This window comes from Trifolium pratense, linkage group LG3 (assembly GCF_020283565.1).
Source record: "Trifolium pratense cultivar HEN17-A07 linkage group LG3, ARS_RC_1.1, whole genome shotgun sequence".
NCBI classification, from domain to species: domain Eukaryota; kingdom Viridiplantae; phylum Streptophyta; class Magnoliopsida; order Fabales; family Fabaceae; genus Trifolium; species Trifolium pratense.
The window spans coordinates 5,180,607-5,201,755 of record NC_060061.1 but is presented as its reverse complement, the minus strand read 5'-3'; the positions used below and the strand labels follow the sequence as shown (position 1 = coordinate 5,201,755).

Below are 21,149 nucleotides of genomic sequence, written 5' to 3'. Positions count from 1 at the left end.
TCATAAATGACTCCAACCATCCAAATCAAACCAATTAAAAAAATAATAATTCAATATGAGATAGATAGTACTATACAATACAAGCCATAACTATAAAATGTATACAACTTTTCTGCAAGTCACATTTTCTAATCTTGGTCTCCAAAACATCTGCGGAGCTGTTGTGTTGTGACCACTTTATTTTTTAGGTTTATAAGGACAATAATAAATATTAAATATTACAAAGTAAAATAGCAAATACAGGAAGACAGATATTTGGGATATACATGTACACAGTTGTGTATATCAAGCAGCACCAAATTGAATTTCTTTTCAAGCTTTGTGTGGATAAAGACGAATTGGGAGGCCCTTTGCTGGGATAGGGAAGGGATCAACAATAATCTTCTCATCTGGAATCAACTTTTCCCACTTGAATCTTTTCACTAAATTGTGCATGAAAACTAGTATTTCTAATCTTGCATACTCTTTTCCAGGGCACATCCTTGGTCCTCCCCCAAATGGCACAAAGGTGTAAGGAGCTGGTCCATTTCCTTCAAATCTTGTGGGGTCAAATTTCTCTGGCATGGGAAAACATTCTGGGTTCTTATGTGTTGAATTTACACTCCAATATAGCTACACATAATAAATAACAAAACAATAAATAAATTAAGTGACCACATTGATAAAAAAAATAAAAAATAGGTGACCACAAAATAGTAGCACTCAACTCATACCTTATTCCACATAATTGAATAGTATTTTCATCATATTATGTCATGTAATATCTTTCAATATAAGCTAAAGTGAAGACCAATAAAAAGAGATACAGTATATGTTAAATTACCTTCCATCCCTTAGGAATTGAGAACCCATTGAATATAAAGTCAGTGATGGCTTCCCTGAAACCTCCTTGGAGTGGAGGGGCAACTCTCATTACTTCACAAGCTACATTCCAAGAGTATCTCATTTTCTTGAGGTCGTCCCAATTCAACAACTCTCCCGGGGATTTCGATTTTGCAATTTCCATTTGCTCTAAACATGTTGCAAAAAATTAGGAACACAAATTAAAGTCTGTTTGCCATATCCTGCCCATTCATGAAAAATATTATATTTTTCTTTTCTTTCCAAAACTAAATTCCAATTCTGCCACCGGTTGGTCCAATGGTGATTGACGCTGGACTTGGTAGGAAAGAACACGGTTCGATCCTCACAACTGCGATCGGGAGAGAGCTAAAACTATTTGATGTCAGAACTGATCTCTGAAGTAGGTTAGGCACTTCAGTGGGCCGAATATTGGTGGTGGGAAGAAAAAAATAATCCAATTATGCCTTTACTCCTTTAGAGTTAACTCGGTTATTCAACCTTTATTCAAACCAAGATTTCAAAAATAAAATCTGCTTCCAAATCAAGTAAGCCTTAGTTTTGATTAATCGACAAGATCGATGGAGTGCAAAGGAAGAATAGACTTGAGGGGCACTATGTTGCTAAGTGTAACAAATTAAATATAATGTTATTTCAAGATGAAGTTTCCTAAAATACTTGACAAAAAAATTCATAAAATAATGGTTTCTTGAGGAAGTTTATAAAAGAATTATTACTTTACTATAGGTAAAAAAGTATTTTGACTAAAGTATAATTTTATTAAATAATCAAAGCTTGTGAGTCGTAGGAATGAAAAAAGGGTCATGATCCATAAAAAAAATCGTGATAACAAGTGGCATAAAAAAAAAGTAGTTATAAAAGGAAAAACAAATTTCTTGCATTGGTAATAACAATTTTTAAACTTTGAAAAAAAAGATGAACACACCTTTAAGACACATTTTTTTAATTTATTTTATTAATAACAAGTGTCATAAGAAGCTCTTTACTATTTTTTATAATAAGAAAACTAACGCGATTTTAAAAATAATCTCGTAATTTTGTTTAAAACAGCACGGAATTACTTATTACATAAGTAATGAAGTCAGCTTTAAAAATTATTTGGAACCTAACTTGCAATATATTCTATCATATTCTACTTTCTTCACAACAAAATATAATAAAAATTACTTATAAGGAGGAAGTATTCTAGTTCAAACATCATGTGAAATTCGGTGACTTATTTTGACGTATGTTATATTTAATGAAAAGTATGACTTGTAGGAGTTAGCTTTAAATAGCTCGGTGCATGTCAGCAAGTACATGATTGCATGCTATTCTTTCTTAGAAACTTAAATAGGAGTAGTTAGTTGAGTTATAAGAATGTCGTGTACTAAAAATAACTATGGAATAAGTACGTACTCATCATTTTCATGAAAATTACAAACAAAAAGTCACATAAAAATGCCACTTCTTTAATATTGACTTTCTTACGGATAACTTTGAATTTTTTCTAAAATAAGTAGTGAATTCACACGTAAGACTAAAAGGAAAACAACAACTTTTCATTTTAATGAACGTGTTTTCTTTCTTACACTTTACTACCAACTGAGTTTTAATTTGAAAACAATACTCATTTGGTGATATATCATGCACTAAGTAAGGCCAGCTAATGGTAATTGAGTGATATATTGGTATTGATATGAATATGAACTTCTAATTCTAATACTCAACAGGTATACCTTTATCATGGCCAGATATTGATCAACAATTAATTTTTATGTATTGTCGTATAAAATTTTACATTTTCAGATCCCACAATTATGTATAAAATTTTATAAATAAGAAAAATGTTAACAAACGAAAGATAATTATAAAAAGTCAAATATTTTTAATAATTTAATGGTGTAAAAATTATTTGTACTGACAATATATACAAATTAAATAAAGAAAATAATATAGTAAAGGTTATTTTTAATATGGACTTTATCATCACTTTTGATTTTTTTAACTAGTATTTTGGGAGCAGGGCCGAACCAACGCTAAATGTACCAACACTAAATAAGATCTAAAACGAATTCTAAAGTGAAGCAAAAAAATAGTTGCTTGACACGTAAATAAAATATTGAGAAAGAATTAGAAATGGATGAGGAAGAAAATTAATGATGATACTCACCTTGATAGACTTTATCATAAATGTGAGGTAGCTCAGCAAGATATTTAACAATGAAAGTGCATGCGGCGCTAGCAGTGTCATGTCCTCCGATTAGAAGGCCAAGAATCTTATCAGCAATTTTAAGTTCATTCAAAAATTCACCATTTTCATCACGCGCCAACAACATGTGAGACAATATGTCTTGTGTTGGTGATGCCACCCCTTGTTCCAAATCCATCTTTCTTTGCCTTATGATCTTCAACAACTCTATTCTTATCAAGTTTGAGGCCTTTATAGCTTTGTTGAATGGCGTTCCGGGAAAATTGATCGGCAGTGATATGATTCCAGCCGCCAATAAATGAAATGGATCGCTAAATTTCGCCACATGGTTCTCGTCCTCCATGCTCATGAACAAACGACAAGCCAGGAGAAAAGTATACCTGTCAAGTATTAGAACATATCGACGACAAATTAATTAAAGATATATACGTATAAATTTAGGGATCCAAATCCATACAAGACGGTAAAAATATCTTGTCGTCGTTGACTGACGACAAAATCTCAATTTCTAAATTATAATGTCAAATTGATTCGATGAAGTTGAAATACAAATTATGAACAAATCGACAAGCCAACAGAAAGGTATACCTATCGATTAAACATATTAAGACATATGACTCTCTCGAATCACAAAATTTATTGTCAGTACGAAGTTAAATATCTCGATTTGTTACATGAAAAACGGGCAATATTTGTATTTTAACTTTATCAAACAATCAAGATAAGCAAATAGTGTGACCTTAAGAGAATATTTCGAATATACAAATTAAAGAACAAACTCATGATGCACCTACCTTATTAATTTACAAAGGTATACTATAGCTAGTACTATACTATATATGTATAATATACCTCGTACTACTATAGAGCAAAAAAAGTAAAATTAACATGCACGAAAGAGAAAGATATAACATAGTAACATATGAAATATAATCATGATGAAGAAATTGACCTCTTGGCCAAGGGATAGACGGTGACTTGATATTTATTCTCCCAAAGAGAAGAAAAGTGTCTTTGAGCATTAGTATCCATAATACCAACATAACGTTGTAGAGCTTCGGGTTTGAGAAATTGAGGAAGCATTTTTCTCGTCTTCATAGATTCTTCCTTAGAATCCAAAGTAGTAGGAAATATTTTGTTCACACTTTCTGGCCACCATGCAACAACATATTTATTCTCGTTGGAAAACAAAAACTTGTTACATGCTGCTCCACAAAAAACAACCGTAGGTTCACCTAGGATTGATGTTTTAAAAAGTTCTGAGGAATATTTAATCATGCGGTCGAAAATGAATTTTTCGGGTTTTCCTTTCCATCCTGTGGATAGAAATTCATGACTTTCACCGATTACCGGATAGCCCATTTTTCCTGGTGGTAAATTCCATGTAGATTTGTGTTTGTAGAAGAGAGAAAAAAGGGAGAGACAAACGAGAGAGACAAAGAGAAGGAGAATGGAGAGATAAAAATTATGTTCCATGCTTTTTTTGTGACTTTAAATTTTTTGAGAGAGCAAAAGATTTGTGCAAAGTTGTTTATAATATAAATTTTGTTTAACTATAAGCTAGCTAGCTAGCAATGGTGCAATGGCAGTTGGCGTGTACATACATGTTTTGGATGTCGCAATTTATAGGCATAATGCTAGGAGGCATAATGGTGTTTCATTTCGTTGGCGTGTACTCAAAAATAGTATCTCATATTTGGACTGTTTGATTAATATTAATCAGAAAGTCTAGATTTTTATTTTGAATTTTATATTTAAAAACAATTAAAATTTGATCTTAAAATCTGAACCGTTTGATATTAATCAAACGGTTTAGATATCCCGACTACGTGTAGGGTAGTGTGAATGTACACCATCCAATTTCTAAATATCAATAACTTCATATCTATTTTTCGTCTTTCTATGTGTGCATCTTCAATCATAAATATATGTTATACTCTAGAAGAAAACTATAAATTTAAAAGTTTGAAAAACTATATATAAATATAGATGAAAGATTAAGAAGGATATGAAAATGATGTGAAAAAGTATAAAAGACCACAAATTGTTACCATAAAGTAAGTTACTGTTCTTGAGGATTTTGAAACTATATATAATATTTATTTTTGATTTATTAATCGATGGTTAATATTAATAATTTATTTGGGTTGGTCTAATAGTATTAGTTTAAGATCTTAGAATGTGCTTCTCTCAAGGTATCATGTTCGATTATCTCTCGTGTCAATTTTGGTGGATTAGTTCACATAGAGCAAAAACTCTAACTTTAAATGGGCTCCCCGTAAATGGGATTGGACCCCTCATATTATTCGTTACATGGATTAGATACCAGGTAAATTCTAATATGGACCACTTCATCAAGTGGTCCATGGTGGACCAGTCACGAATAACATTATAACGAATACGAATTTTACAAAATTCATCGTTGGATTGAAAGTTTAGATCATATAGATCATCCATAAAAAAATTTAGAAAAATTGAAAACCATTTGATATGTTATTGAAACACATCAAGATTAACGGTTTATTAAATAACGTAAATCTTGATGGGTCTCAATAACAAATCAAATAATTTTCAAAAAAATTTAAAAAATTTATGAATGAACTATACGATATAAACCTTCAATCTAATAGTGAAATTTTTAAAATTCATATTCGGTAAATCACTTGTCCACGGTGGACCATGTAACACCCCAAATTTTATAAACTAGTATTTTCTTTATATTATTAATTTAAGTACTTTTATAAAATAAATTTGATGATTTAGTTATATTTTCACAATAGTTTGTGAAAATAATTTATTTAAAGAGTATACAATATCATGTTAGTCCTAGTTACGTGTCTAAAGTGTGAGGATGTTTAAATAATTATTTTCTTGGAAATGAACTTTAGATAAAGAAAACCTATAAATCTAATCTATTAATTTAATGAAAGCTATGGTTTAAATTTCAGAACTAGTAGTATAAAAGTATACACCATTAAAAATAAATAGTTTATAAAAATATGTCATTGTGTTACCTAATATTTCCGAATTATTTTAGGTGTGCTCTGATAGTATTTTTACCTTGTATAGACTGATAATTAATATTTTTTCTAGACTGTGAATTTAAGAAAAGTAATTTTAGAAATCAATCACGAAATATTTTAGTAAGCTATGATAAAAGTTTGGGCTTAAAATTCTACCGAATTTCGGACAGTAGTTTACTCAACAGTATAAATTTATATCTCAGAAAAATAAAAGAAAAATAATTTTGAGATCACAAAAATATCTAGGTAAAAATGTTATTAAAATTAAATGAAAAATTAAATGAAAATTAAGAGATAAGGATGACCTCTTAAGAGATAGGAATTACACCTCATGTATTAATCGTGGCTTAATCTTCCTCCACAAGTATAAGTGAAAGCGTGGGCTTTAGGGAAAGTAAAAATGTGGCCTTTCAATTCACCATATAGAGGTAGAGTGGAACCACTATAAATAGGACACTAACCCTCCTATTTTGCACACAACCATCACTTTCGGCAACCTGCTTACTAGCTCTTAACTTTTCTTCCATTATGCTATTAGTCTAACATTCTATATTGTGTTTGTTTTATTCTTTTAAGTAACTCATCTCTTTCATTCATTCTAGAAACTCTTAGATATTTACATTTTCAATAGCTTTAAAGTTTGGTTTCTTTAACCCTTAACTAATATGTAGCTTTGTCAGATTGTAAATAAAACAGAGGACCTGTTAAATATATATTTTTATGACTTTAGTTACATAGTTCTTCAAGTTTTTAGCTTAGGCAATTGACTAATGTTTTCTTGTACATCTATAAGTGTTAATTAAGCAAAGTTTAATTATCTAGCTAGATAGTAACATAATTGAGTCCTTCTGAAGATAAAATTTTGAACTAATATGATGAGCTATAAAATATCAAGTGTTCTGTTTCATATACACGTATGAAAATAAGAAGTAGATGTCATGTAATACTCTTAATTAATTTAGGTTCCAGTTCTTGAATAATTTCTTTTAATACATTAGTATTGTTAGGATTTAATTATAATTCTAGTTAGTTAAGAAATAGTTGTTTTGATGAGTTAATAGGTGTCCTAGATGAAGGTGATTGCTCGAGTTATTTTGGAAAGCTTCGAGGTAAGGGGAATCGCTAATAATAAGTTTTGATGAGCACAAGAAATGTGTTACTTGTATATATATTATTAGTTATAACTAGGGGTGTTGTGTACTTTATATAGTAATTTATATTCATTAAGGTATATGCAAAATGTTAAATGATGAGTGATTGATTTTAGTTTGATTATATGTGTGAATAAATCTTCTGCAATATATGATTTGAAAATGTTCATGTGTTTGAGTGTTATGGTGAAAAATTGAGGTTAACTCTCATAAGTTGTATGGTGAGTTTTGAGGATTAATAAGTCAAGTTGATATCGACAAAGAAAATTTAAGTTGAAAAGTTGAACAGTTAATCACCTTTGATAGGTGAAGAGAAAAACAGGGTGTTTCTTACAGTACTATAATGTATGTAAGACTGAGGATAGGTTCGGCTGGGTCGCCTCAAGACCTAATGGGGATCACCAGCGTTTTGAACTCCTACCAATAGTCAGAGATAGCCACTATGACTGGAGGAAATCATACAACCCGACGTGGTGAAACCTGACTGTGCAGGACTATCTATAATAAGGTGTAGCGCTCGGGCCAGAATGGTTGAGACATATTTGATATATGTTGATTTGCAAACAACCATGTTATGGCAGTTGAAACGGCCTTACGCTCATAATAGAGGTCTCCATGGAGTAGGTTGAATAAAGATAATACTAACCAAGTTAGAAGATAACTTTGAGTGAAAATTATGATTGAATTTTATATACATTTTAAATGATTAAATCTCGATGTTTGATATATTTGATGATTGATATATTGGATATATTCGATTATCTTTGTTTTTGACTAATTGTTGAATTGTGATATTGATATAATGTTTTGTGCAATTCATATTTTTGTGACTATTTGACTATACGTGACTAGTTGACTACTTGATTCTATTTGATGTAAATACATGATTAGATACTCAGGTATGTATATATAATAGTTAAATAAATGTATATACTTGTATAATATTATGTGTAGCCTTGTGACATCATCACGATGGTAACTTGTGTACGAGTGATTCACCCCTTACAACAGTTAGTGCAGGATTCTAAGACCTCAAGTTGAAGTTCATTGAGAAACGGAAAACGTGATTGTGAGAGACATTAATTATAATACAAGGACCGTTAGTGTTGATTAGTGATCTAGTTTATTTTTGGAGTCCGAAGAGAAAGATCTCTTTGATATGTATTGATGACGTCATTGGACTGGATGACAGGCATCTGTGGTGTTTGATCAGCTCGTGATTATTTGTGGGTTAGAGTCTTTTGTAGGAATTTATCTTTTTATCATTTTAAATTGAAAAATTGTACGATACTTTTATAAACTGAAAATGTTTTATATTTGAAAATCCTTTGATCAAAATTACTAGATGATTGTTTGATATAAGTGATGCATATATTTATGGGCTTACTTTAAATTTATATAAAGAGAATTTTGAAAACTTTCTTAAATAAAAATAATAGTACTTATATTCGAGAACATTTCTCACTTATTACTTTTCCTTTACCAAAAATAAACCAGCATAATTTTATTTGCTTGTATTTAAGCATTTAAATTTGGGTAGAGAACTGTGACGCTCTTCTTTTCAGTCTCTGAAAAGGGGGTGTTACAGACCACTTGTAAAGATGGTCCACCGTACCATTAGCCTAAATATAAGTTTTTTTTTAAAAAATGATGATTTCTCCCTAAAGTTAATTGCTCACTTTATATGAGCATGCTCCGTCCGTGGATGTGAAAGAGTTTAATCATGGACTTTAGTAATTTAGCACAATCCAATGGTTTTCACTTTTCAGTTATGGTCCATTATGAACCGCTTACATGTTGTAGTTCACCCCACCACCCAAACATACACATTTTTTTTTTTTGTGAAATAGTCTAGAAGTTAGGTCTCATACATTTTAAATTTTTAGAAGTGAATAATTTGAATTCAATCTCTACATATCAACATCCCTCCATTTGCTACCAATTGAAGGCTTTGGCTAATATGAACAAGGGTATTATGTCTTTTATGATGCACAAGTCAACAATATTATTATAACGAATACGAATTTTACAAAATGTATCGTTAGATTGAAAGTTTGTATTATATGGATCATCCATATCAAATTTTAAAGAAATTGAAAATTATATGATATTTCATTAAAATCCATTAAAATTAACGATATTTAATAAAAACTCATAAATCGTTAATCTATGTCAAAAGTGAAATGACCGGGGTTCGAATTCCGGTCCCTACCTATAAAATACAATATCTATGTCAAAAGTGGAAATAATGTAGAAGTGATGCATTTTGTTTGTAGCAACAGAAATGGAAGCAAAAGTACATTGAGAGCCTTTAGTTTGGCGCTTTCTTCGCACATATCAATACCACTCACTCTTTCAACTTTGTTTGAATCATTCTTCGTTCATTCTTCACACTTTCTCTCTCTATTATTTCTCTCTCTAACAAAAACTAACTAACTGTTCCAACAAATTCCACTCTCATTCTCCTCTCCTAAATTTCCACAATGAAATCCCAATGCGTGTGAACACTCTTTCATTTCAGATCCAGATTCATGGGGATTTGCTTCAGCATTGAAGAAAATCAAAATCACCTTTCCCCCGCCGATTCAATCACAAAACCTAAATCAGGTACTGTATTTCATTTCATAATCACTTCAATTCAATTCTCGATCCGTTTCTTTTTTTTTATTCAATTTCATCATTCAATCGATTTCTGCAGGAAATGATTCCGGTGCTGCTGCACGAACGACTACTACATTAGGTACCGGTTCCATGAATATCAAAGAACTTCGTGAAGGTGCTGGATACAGCAACGTTACAATTTTCACATACGATGAATTGAGGCTTGCTACTAAGCAATTTCGTCCTGATTTCATTCTAGGAGAAGGTGGATTTGGAGTTGTGTATAAAGGTGTCATTGATGATAGTGTAAGAGCCGGTTATAAATCCACTGAAGTTGCTATTAAGGAACTTAATCGCGAAGGATTTCAAGGCGATAGGGAATGGCTCGTATGTTTATCTAACTTATTCTTCTTTAATAAGTTTTGTACTTAATGTGTTTTCTTTACTGCACAAATAAATAAATTAGGGTTGTATTAATGTGTTTTATGACACACATTAATGGTTAATTTAGGCCAAATATATCTTCCAGTCCTTTAAGTTAAGGTGAACACTCCGGTAAGGTACCCAACTTATGTTGTTAGGGTTAGGGGTATCAGTACACTCTAGGCAAAGTTCAATGCCATGTTATATTTTCATATTTTTATTGAATTTTGCCTAGATGTACTGGTACCCAACAATGTACGTTGGGTATCAACGAATTCACAGTTAAAGGAAATGCTAACTAGTGCCCCTCGAAAAACCAAATATAGTATAATCATCTTAGAACTGTGTAGTCAATGCTTTTAAAATATTAAAAATGGTGCAGATATTTTATGACTTAAAGACCGTAAGATGTATTTGTGGTTGAACAATGACTGATAGTTGGAGTGGTGAGAAAGATTTGATGTGAGTGAGCAATGAACATGACAATGGTCTGGTTTTGTTTGAATTGCAGGCTGAAGTTAACTATCTGGGTCAATTCAGTAACCCAAATCTTGTAAAGCTCTTTGGATATTGCTGCGAGGATGAACACCGGTTGTTGGTCTATGAATACATGGCTAGTGGGAGCTTGGAGAAACATCTTTTTCGCAGTAAGTTTCATGTATTCTACTTTTTAATAATAGTATTAGGGTCATTTACTGAGACCAAATTATTCACATATTTGTAATTGGATTTGTATCTGCATTGGGTCAGTTGTGATTTATCTTGTCTTTGACCAAGTCCTACATATTTATCTCCATATCTAAAAGACTTAATACTCATGTTTATTAGCAATTCATGTGCTTAGTGTCCCATTTCTCATGATTCTTGCCATTCAATTCTTTTAGTCCATTGAATAAATCAACTTAATGGTATAATATGAAAAAAATTATTAAGGAAACTGCCTCTGACAGTCTTAACCATCCCATTGTTTCTTGATGGTAGGAACGGGCTCAACATTGACTTGGTCGAAAAGAATGAAGATTGCTTTGCATGCTGCAAGAGGGCTTGCTTTTCTTCATGGGGCAGAAAGGCCCATCATATATCGTGACTTCAAGACATCAAATATCTTGCTAGATGCGGTATGTCGTCTTCTAATCTGCTAAGTTTTGTTTCCAACTTTTTGTTTTCTACAAGTGAAGTGAAATCTGTAGCATTATCAAAAGTTACTTCTTTTTAACAATATATGATATGATATGATATATTTGGATTTTGAAATTTTGAAAGGAAAAAGTAGCGGTATTATGTTTCTACAAAAAAAGAAGGTAGAGCTATTATCATATCCATAAGTATTATTCCTAATTGTTCAACCCGACTTACCAGACACTTGAACTTAAAAAGAATAAGATGAAGTTTTGTTTTAGCACCTTCATGGTCTCGGCTAAGCTAATGATTTCTTCAGAGAGATTACCTGACAAATCGCAGAGAGATCGGCGATTTTTCCTTAGTATGTTCTTCTACTGTCAATGTAGTCGGTGTTGTCTTCTTTTTTTTTTAGGATAAATCCTTGGCAACCATTTTTATAGGTTTCAACTGTCTAATATTGAGGCATAAACCTGCAGGATTTCAATGCAAAACTTTCAGACTTTGGCCTTGCAAAGGATGGGCCGATGGGGGACCAAACACATGTTTCAACTAGAGTAATGGGCACATATGGATATGCTGCTCCGGAGTATGTCATGACTGGTAAGTTATTTGAATCTATTTTTGCTGAATTATTTTGTCAGTTATCTTCTAAAATTTCTGAAACCTAAAAAATTCTTAACCGACAATAAAAGTACATTTGCTTTATCCGTATTTATGGAATTTTCACAAATTTAATGTTGACATATAACTTTTTAAGGTATGGGAAACTGATACTTATATCTTGATTATAAGTAATGATCAATCCACTACTTTAACACGTGTATCCGTTATCATAGATCATCAATTGGGAAAATATCTGTTATTTAACCTATTTTTCAAAATGAACAGGGCATTTAACTGCTCGAAGTGATGTGTATGGTTTTGGGGTGGTGCTACTTGAATTACTTATTGGTAGGAGAGCACTAGACAAGAGTAGGCCCAGTCGAGAGCACAACTTGGTTGAGTGGGCACGGCCGCTGTTGAATAATAATAAAAAACTTCTGAAAATTTTAGACCCAAAAGTAGAAGGGCAATATTCAAGTAAAACTGCAACAAAGGTAGCCCTTTTAGCATACCAATGTCTTAGCCAAAACCCGAAAGGCAGACCTCTCATGAGTCAGGTTGTTGAAATCCTTGAAAACTTTCAGTCAAATGAGGAAGGTCAAAACCTTCAAAGTGGTGGTAGCAGTATAACCCTTTACGAGGTTCCAAAGGGCAGCAATGATACTCCGGCTAAGGGCTAACCAAATTGCAAAAGACAGGGTCTATAGGAGCCAAGCAAAACCGGAAAAAAGCAGAACGCAACCTTCAAATGACTATAATTTATGTTCTCCAGATTCTGACACTCCTAGATAAATCGGCTTCTTCTAGAAGTTGAAGTTTTGTCTGTATGGATGGCAGTTAAAATCTGTCCAAAATGTTAACACATTTGGATCCCGATGGTGTTTCCAGATGTTTGTCTGCTTCGAGCAGAATTTGGCAAAAGTAATTACGTAGCTTAAGCATTTCACTTCAATTATTATTCTTTTCGAATTTTGAATAATTAGGATGTTGTTTATTAAATATTTCGTATAGTTTGTGTCGAATACTGTTAATTATTTCCTCTGCACACAAAATGCACTTACTGAAGTAAGTCGTTTATCAAGTTAATAACCCCGTTACGATGAATATCATTGTGGAAGGAGACCAGGAGTAATTTGAGAGGTTATTTGATTAGATCTTCGAATGCAAAACAGATCGTCTTTTAGCTATCAATTGCCTCCCTGCTGTTGTATATAGATACCAATTGGTCGTTTATGATAATATCATTCAGATTTATTTTTTTCACAAATAATTTAAACCCTTATATCATCTAACTTCTGTCTCAATGGCAAACAAGAGACTACTAAAAGGATCAAAGACAATTTAACGAATTGGACATGACAAATTAGCAATCAATGATTGAATCGACGGTTGATATTTTAACATATGACAATGATTAATAATTTCTTTACCACCAAAATGCATCAAAAATACCAAGACAATGCATGCGTCGTAAGCATCCCCAGTGGTCGAGTTTACCCATTCAGAAGTGCCATAGTGTCAAATAGGTACCTCTATTGTAATCTATACCGAATTAACAATAGTAGGTACCTCTATTGTAACCTATACCGAATTAACAATAGTACTACTTGTTTGTACCTCTATTGTGAATTCATTAATGTCACTACAGCATACAGTCAGAGAATATGCACTGTTTGATTCATTCAATGCTTCATATCATGCAATGTCATTTCTTATAAATGAAACAAACCACGCTTCTCCCATTTACTCATCTAGAGTTTGGCACCATTCTTTCCCCAGTACATAAGAGAATCCTAAGAGATATGTCACGACAAAGAGGAAGGCAAAGGGCGAAGGTGTCTTAGGAAAGTGCAGTATCTTAATCCCAACCTATTTCTTCAATTTGAGAAAATGACATGTTTAAGAAGCATTCGATGAAAGGAAGAGTTCTTATGAATGTGACTGCACTTGCAGCATATTTTCAACGACTGCGTGCAATCCAAATCTCATAAAAACCTCAATGAGAGAAGCTGGTTTGGAGATATACTAACTCAACATATTTTAACTAACTCGACGTGTACTTTAGAGCCTATAACCTTCTGCGAAACAATGTTATTCAGATTATGAAGTAAACAATGATGGGTTTGGATTTCATTAATCATTTACCTCATGCCATATCCTTGAAAGATCTCAATTAAATAAAAACCATTGAACTTGTCTTTTTTAAACAGAAGCAAAAAAAACAGTTTCTTGTATCTGTAGAAAAGCAATACTGATAAAATAGATACTGAAAGAGCCACACTACTTAGTTCATTCATATGGTCAATAAGTCATGATGGTTACTAGGTTAAGATCTTAAATCCTGATCATCTTGTCTGGATTCCTCAGACTTGGAAACAGAATCCTCAAAAGCATCTAGAAAAGACAAAACGGTGAACTTGTCTGCAAAGAGGGAAAAATTGAATCAGCAATATTAACTATAAATATTCAAGGCAATAAGCAGATAATAGTTCCTTTTATCTTTCTTAACTTTTTGTTTCCTTAATCTAAATAAGAAATATCAAATTCTAACACAAGTCTGAACCCTAAAAGACGTGGAAATATTTTGTTCCGTACCATTTCCCTTATAACTGCCACTATATGATTAAGCTAGCTCTCAACTCTCAAGTAGTCACTTTATACTCGACAAGCTTATTCTATCATACATAATACAACATGCCAAACAAGCTCTAGATGTGTGTGTGTATGCATCAAAATCAATAATGATTTAAGGCAAGGCTAAAGAGTATGAAAGCACTACACACTTACATTTACTAGGATCAATTCGAAATTCAGAAAAATCAATCTGTCCGTATCGAAGTACCTGTAGCAATAAATAAATATATAAATCACTTTAAGTATCTTCTGAAGTGAAATGTCACAAAGAAAAGTGAGGTACCACAGTCTTACATAAGTACTTACATGAATCTACTTGCTGACAGAAAGGTGGGCTGTTGCATCACTAGTTGCTTCCACACCCAAGTTTGGGACACTAAGATCTGCACCTCTTTTAACAACAAAAAATCCAAACCATTCAATGTACAGTTGGGAAAATAATTAGAGTATGTAATATTAAGGGCATGATCTAGCAACTAAATTACCACACTAAATGCATGATCACATCAAAGCTTCAATTACCTTATTATCAATTTTATCTACACCAAAGATGTTAAATATAAACATTATTTTTTTCAGAAAAAATGACAAGATTATGTTATAAGTAGACAGATAGCGGTGGGGTGCCATTTCGTGTTTAATATATTTGCTGTCCAAGACAATTGGTAGTGGAAAATAGTTTGATATAGTTTACAATATGAAATTCAAGTCCGTTCTATTCTGAAAAGAAGTATTGTACTACTACTATCTATAAAAGTAACATATATTCTAGGGTCATGCTAAACAATGCTCCTGGGGCACTTATTAAGCATACTAAGGTATTGAATGCCCAAGTTCCGAGATGAAATTTCCTTATTAATATGCTTAACTGGTGCCCCGGCGGTACTGTTTAGCATTTCCATATATTTTATCCTCGCCAGATCCACCTGACATTGAATCTAGATTTGAGTTATGATTATTCCGTTTTCAACTGATATTGTACCCACAAAATGCAAAGCTACACGATTCATAACCATGCCTTAATGATTCTGTTTTGGATCAACCTGGAGCACAAAAAAAAAAGGATATAAACCCAAAAAAGAAGGAAAAATAATGACTTCTCGCAAAGAAGAACCATCTTATTAGATTTAGTCACTGCACCATCTCTAACAGAATGGCGGTATATAGAAAATGAGTGAAATGAGAAATATAACAAATAGATGGTACAGAGTAAAACGATCGGAAGATCGAGTAAACACAGAAGACACGTGAGCATGCAATTGAATATCCAAAATCAATACCTAGATGAGATGCCATCCTCAACCATATCTTCAGCAACTTGAAGCAGAGGTGATCCATCAGATTTTTCTTCGCCGAGTAACTCTGCTAGTAATCTAGAAAATGGGATGTATACCAAATAGATGGTAAAGAGTGAGAAGACCGGAATATTGAGTAAACACAGAAGACACACGTGCAATTATTTGAAAACAAAAAATCAATACCTAGATGAGACGTCATCCTCAACCATATCATCAGCAACTTGAAGTGGAACTGATCCTTCAGATTCTTCTTCGCCGAGCAATTCTGTTAGAGAGTAAACAGTTTCCTTTATTATTGGTGATGAAATTTCACACACATCATACATTTAGCTATTTGCCTGTCACTTTGAAATGATTATCAAACTTATGCAGGAGCAAGAAACCAAATAAAAGGTTGCAAACTTTAAAAAGAAACTGTAATATGCATTGTTTAACATAATTAATCATGGTATTTTGATTTACCTAATATGCAGTGTTTAATGAAATTTAGGATTCATTAAACTAGCTATGTGTTTGATCATATCGAGTCATCTCAGAACACTAGCTCCTAAACGAGAAAACATGAGGGCTATTGTAATCAACAAGATGAAACTACCAAACAAAGCCAATGAGGAATGCCTTTTGTATTGGATGTTCTGAAAAAACTAATATACACTTAACAAAAAATATGGATGCCGTTAATTACTTTCCTTATGTGCTCAATGAAACATATGATGCACAGGTATTACTAAATGGTTGTTCGAAACAATACTGAGTACTTATCCAGAGGCAGTACATATAGGATATGCATGAGCACATGCTGAATATGCACTTATCACTCGAGCACAAAACAGAGCCTGCAAAACATCGGGTTTTGCTGCTAAATTGTTGGGTTTGCTACTAAATGAAACAAAATGCTACTTCACAGTGACATTTAAGTATGTATAAGGAGTTGCGTCCCTGTTAATTATCTTGTAAAGTGTAAGTTGTGTGTGTGTGGGTGTGTCTGGATGTATATTAATATCAAACTTCCTGAGAAACTCCCCTAAGTAATAAAGAAATTTTATTTTCTAAAATTCTCTAAACCTTTTTCCTGTAAGCAGAATTGCCAGGAATGGCTGGTGACATATAGGGCTTAGCTAGTGACATATAAGGCTTAAACTAACAGAAAGGAAACTCAGTATTTTACAAATCAAAGCAAAAGAAGAGATAGTTACCTAATGGTTTGTTAATGTAATCATTCACAGATCTATACAGTTGTGAGTCATTGCGCTCTTCGAGTGACTCGAGATCATCAGCAACGGAATCTAAACTAACACTTTTAGCAATCTCCCTTTCAATGTAAATTATCACACTATCTGGTCGAAACTCATCTTCCATCTTTTCTTTCAACATAGTCTTGATAACTTTCATTGCTGACGAAGATCTTTCGGTTGTAGGCGTAGAAATCGGAAGAGTCATGATAAGGCGGAGTAGTCTGTCAATCAAGTAGTAAACTTCTGACTTTTTTGTTGCTGCCAAACATGCACACAATTCTTGGATATTTGACAAACTCTTCAAACTTGATTCTTGACGGGCCTCAATAATGAAATGGCAAAGTTGAGATCGCAAATTAATCTTCTCCTGCTCATTGAAATCCACGGGATAATATTTTTCTACAAGAGTGCAAATATGATCGATGTTAAAAGCTTTGTAAGTATCCTTAGGAACCAAAGCAGAGCTTAGAGTCAACAACTCCATTGCTGGGATTGGTTATTATACATAAGCTATCCTTATGCACCATGCATAAGTTACTTAGTGCACCCCCCAAATTACTTGTGCACCCCCCAAATTACTAGCACACCCCCAAATTTCTCATGCACCCCCAAATTACTTGTGCACCCCCAAATTTCTCATGCACCCCCAAATTTCTCGCACACCCCCAATATGACTTTTGCCCCCCAATTTTATTTTTTTGGTCCCCTCCACATTTCTAGCCTAAACCATTTTGTTGTGGGAATGGTTTCAGAGATATGCACTCCAAAACCATTAAGTGTATAAGATGGTTTTAGAGTACAACCCTATAATTAGAATACAAACAATAATTGTGATTTGAAACCATTTAACCAACATAATGGTTTCCAGAATTTTTAAAACCATATAAACACACATAAAACCATTTTACAATACAAATGGTTTCAGTGTATAACTATCTGAAACCATTTAACCAACATAATGGTTTCCAGAATTTTTAAAACCATAAAAACACACATAAAACCATTTTACAATACAAATGGTTTCAGTGTATAACTATCTGAAACCATTTAACCAGCATAATGGTTTCCAAAATTTTTGAAACCATAAAAACACACATAAAACCATTTTACAATACAAATGGTTTTAGTGTATAACTATCTGAAACCATTTAACTGGTTTTAAATAATGATTATAATTGTACAAAAAAAAAAATAATTATGATTCTAATTATAGGTTGTACTTCAAAACCATCTTATGCACTTAATGGTTTTGGAGTGTATATTTTTGAAACCATTCCCACAGCAAAATGGTTTAGGCTTGAAATATGGGGGGTTAAAAAAAAATTGGGCGCACAAGTCATCTGGGGGTGCGTGAAAAATTTTGGGGGGTGCGCTAGAAATTTGGGGGTGCGCGAGAAATTGGGGGGTGCATGAGAAATTTGGGGGGTGCACGAGAAATTTGGGGGGTGCGCGAGTAATTTGGGGGGTACGTGAGAAATTTGGGGGGTGTGAGATTAGGTGTGAGTGTGTGAGTTGAGATTGGCTAGGATTATTACATGTGGATGCTCAATCTAATGGATGTTATTGACTTATGTACCATGCATAAGGATTACACTTATGTATAATAACTTCTCCCCTCCATTGCTTGGTCACTAAGCCTACAATTCAACTCTTGTATTTGTATGTCAATAGCAATAAAAAATACTTGTTCCCTATAATAGTGCTCTATTGTGATGTTCTCCTCATTTTGGGGATGACGGCGCCGTGGTCTTACTACATGCGGAGCACTGAATTGAGGAACCCTAATATCATTTTTTTCACAAAAAGATGTCACATTTTTTAACAACTTATCCCAACCATCTTGCCTCATGTTTTGAAGCAGTGCTTTAGTAGAACGAAGTAAATGTTTGACATTAACTACATCCAGAGATTGCTGTTGTAAAGCTTGGCAAAGAGTATCAGTTATCCCCATAATATCTCTCATCAAATGCAAGATCAATATAAACTCAAATGTGGTGAAGTAATTGTAAGCTGTATGAGCATTCCAACGTTGACAATAAGTTGACTCTTTATCAAAAAGATTTTCTAAAAGACAGCAAGCTGCATCATACATCATTATCAAGTTACATATAGCAGAAAAATATGACATGGAACGGGCATCACCAACTCGTGGGTACAAACAAAGTTCATCTTCTACTTCACCAAATCCAAGCTCATCATTGTCTAGCAAATGTGCAATTTTATATAATTCGGCAGCTAGTGACTCATCATTGGGTTTACGACAAGTGCAGAAAAATTTGACAATATAAATCAAGTTTGAAAAGAATAGTTGAACTGGAGTAACTTGTGTTGATGCACCAACCAACGCAAGTTCCAACTTATGTGCAAAACCATGAATGTGGTACGCATAAGGGCATTCATTAAAAAATAGTGTCCGTAAATCATTCCATTCTTCTCTGATATCGCTAATACCATCATACCCTTGACCACGAATGTTTGAAACATCGAGATTGTGTCGAGAAAGTATAGCACAAACTTCTTCCTTAAGAGCTAATGGCGCAACCTCTTCAACATCCACAAAATCAAAAAAACGCTCTTGTATAAACCCATTTTTATCAACAAATTTCAAAACAAGAGCCACTCGTGGTTCATCCCAAACTCCATCAACAAATATGCAAAATTTGGAATCACCAATTTCCTCACGAATATGATTTTTCACTTTACTAGAAAGAATACGCAAGACGACTTTTTGAAATTCAAATGAAGCACACTTGGAAATATATGAGGCATTTTCCAACACAGCTTCGGCAAATTCATCATCACATTCTTTTGTAAATTCTACCATTGAAAGAAAACTATATCGGTATCTTTCTTCGCTGGTTTCGCGAAGATCAATAAAAGCAACCTCTTGAAATGTTAAAAAACGAACAATGTCAATCAATGTCTTGAGACATATTCGCTTCTTCATAATTTGATCCGAGTTTTGCACTTCACTAACATTCTCATCATGTCCATCTTGATCTGATTCCTCTTCACAAGAATCCTTCTCAAACTCATCATATTCAACCCTAGAAACTTCGGAAAGTTGCTTCTCATTTTCTTCGATTCTTGGATTCTCGAGACATTTTCCAGGTTCAAACGTGGAAGCGAAACGTTCTTCATCTTTCTGAGTAACTTTCCTTTTGAAAAAAGAATCAATTTTTCTTTGACTGTTGACCATTACTACTTTTCTTAACTACTGAACTGCATATGAAAATAAATAAAAAAAAAAAAAAAAACATATATGTAAATTTAAACTTGAGACAACAAAATTAAACATAGACAGAGACAGTAGATGAAAACTAAATCATTTCCTTAAACAACACTAGTATCATTGGACAGTTCACAAAACATAGGGAAAAAAACCCTAAACAGGAGCTATGTTCGTCGTAAAAAAAGGGTAAAAAAATATATTAAAAAACAAAAAAGAAATGCTGGTAACAAAAAATGTGGAAAGAAAAGAAAAATGAAACAGAATGGAGATGAAAGAACCTGATTACCTGAGTGAGAAGGGAAGCTTGCACAGTGATCGAGTGAGGTACGAACAGTGAGACTGAGAGAGTGAAACTGAAGAGAGCATATAACACACAATAGGCGCGCACTTCCTTTACAATGAGCCGCCAGAGCCGGATCCAACCCCGAACTTATAGCTTACTACTAAAACTTCTCACCACTAGACTAAACTCAGTGGCTTATAAATAAGTTTTTTATTAATAATAATAATAATAATAATAATAATAATAAATCGGTACCAATAATAATAATAATGAGATTATAATTTTTTAAAAATAATTATGCATGAATGAAACACAAATGAATAACAAGTTACGTCAAAGAACATAAATTACACTGGAATTATACATGGGGTAGTGACCTCCATTACATAAGCTAGTACAAGATATTTCATATGTGAAGGACAATCATCGTAAAAAATTATCTATCTACCCAATTGACATCCTACATTTGTCAACGTAGCAGCACACTTATTT

The 21,149-nt window shown here is 32.9% G+C and overlaps 3 protein-coding genes across 5 annotated transcripts; 1 reads left to right on the top strand and 2 right to left on the bottom strand.

The window, feature by feature from the left end:
- Positions 1–68: 68 nt before the first annotated feature.
- LOC123915594 (beta-amyrin 28-monooxygenase) lies at positions 69–4,712 on the bottom strand. The gene is made up of 4 exons (XM_045966770.1): positions 4,005–4,712; positions 3,014–3,432; positions 824–1,011; positions 69–612 (listed from the first exon to the last, which is right to left on the bottom strand). Exons 1-4 carry the CDS (start codon positions 4,526–4,528, stop codon positions 313–315), a joined length of 1,431 nt encoding a protein of 476 aa, XP_045822726.1. The 5' UTR covers positions 4,529–4,712; the 3' UTR covers positions 69–312.
- A 1,837-nt stretch (positions 4,713–6,549) lies between these two features.
- LOC123915592 (probable serine/threonine-protein kinase PBL17) lies at positions 6,550–12,991 on the top strand. Its single transcript, XM_045966768.1, has 6 exons — positions 6,550–9,833; positions 9,925–10,214; positions 10,762–10,897; positions 11,232–11,368; positions 11,849–11,972; positions 12,261–12,991. Exons 1-6 carry the CDS (start codon positions 9,758–9,760, stop codon positions 12,653–12,655), a joined length of 1,158 nt encoding a protein of 385 aa, XP_045822724.1. The 5' UTR covers positions 6,550–9,757; the 3' UTR covers positions 12,656–12,991.
- A 1,084-nt stretch (positions 12,992–14,075) lies between these two features.
- LOC123915591 (zinc finger MYM-type protein 1-like) lies at positions 14,076–20,773 on the bottom strand. Of its 3 annotated transcripts, none has more exons than XM_045966766.1 (8): positions 20,653–20,773; positions 18,758–20,364; positions 17,104–17,620; positions 16,091–16,172; positions 15,890–15,982; positions 14,916–15,000; positions 14,763–14,817; positions 14,076–14,396 (listed from the first exon to the last, which is right to left on the bottom strand). In XM_045966766.1, exons 2-6 carry the CDS (start codon positions 20,339–20,341, stop codon positions 14,922–14,924), a joined length of 2,355 nt encoding a protein of 784 aa, XP_045822722.1. In that variant the 5' UTR covers positions 20,342–20,364; positions 20,653–20,773; the 3' UTR covers positions 14,076–14,396; positions 14,763–14,817; positions 14,916–14,921. The 3 variants fall into 3 exon arrangements, with proteins under 3 accessions (XP_045822722.1, XP_045822723.1, XP_045822721.1); XM_045966767.1 differs by having other exon boundaries at positions 14,139–14,396; positions 14,904–15,000; XM_045966765.1 differs by having other exon boundaries at positions 14,140–14,396; positions 20,661–20,773.
- Positions 20,774–21,149: the final 376 nt, after the last annotated feature.

Bases quoted from the DNA above. Each gene is read 5' to 3' on its own strand.
- LOC123915594 (XM_045966770.1), bottom strand. From the start codon at position 4,528: ATGGAACATAATTTTTATCTCTCCATTCTCCTTCTCTTTGTCTCTCTC. The intron at 1,012-3,013 runs GTGAGTATCATC...CAACATGTTTAG, and splicing joins TTATGATAAAGTCTATCAAG to AGCAAATGGAAATTGCAAAA. The intron at 613-823 runs GTAATTTAACAT...TATTATGTGTAG, and splicing joins CAATTCCTAAGGGATGGAAG to CTATATTGGAGTGTAAATTC.
- LOC123915592 (XM_045966768.1), top strand. From the start codon at position 9,758: ATGGGGATTTGCTTCAGCATTGAAGAAAATCAAAATCACCTTTCCCCC. The intron at 10,898-11,231 runs GTAAGTTTCATG...TCTTGATGGTAG, and splicing joins GGAGAAACATCTTTTTCGCA to GAACGGGCTCAACATTGACT. The intron at 11,369-11,848 runs GTATGTCGTCTT...ATAAACCTGCAG, and splicing joins CAAATATCTTGCTAGATGCG to GATTTCAATGCAAAACTTTC.
- LOC123915591 (XM_045966766.1), bottom strand. From the start codon at position 20,341: ATGGTCAACAGTCAAAGAAAAATTGATTCTTTTTTCAAAAGGAAAGTT. The intron at 17,621-18,757 runs GGGAGAAGTTAT...CCAGCAATGGAG, and splicing joins TTAGTGACCAAGCAATGGAG to TTGTTGACTCTAAGCTCTGC. The intron at 15,001-15,889 runs GTATTGATTTTG...TGTTGTTAAAAG, and splicing joins GAGGATGGCATCTCATCTAG to AGGTGCAGATCTTAGTGTCC.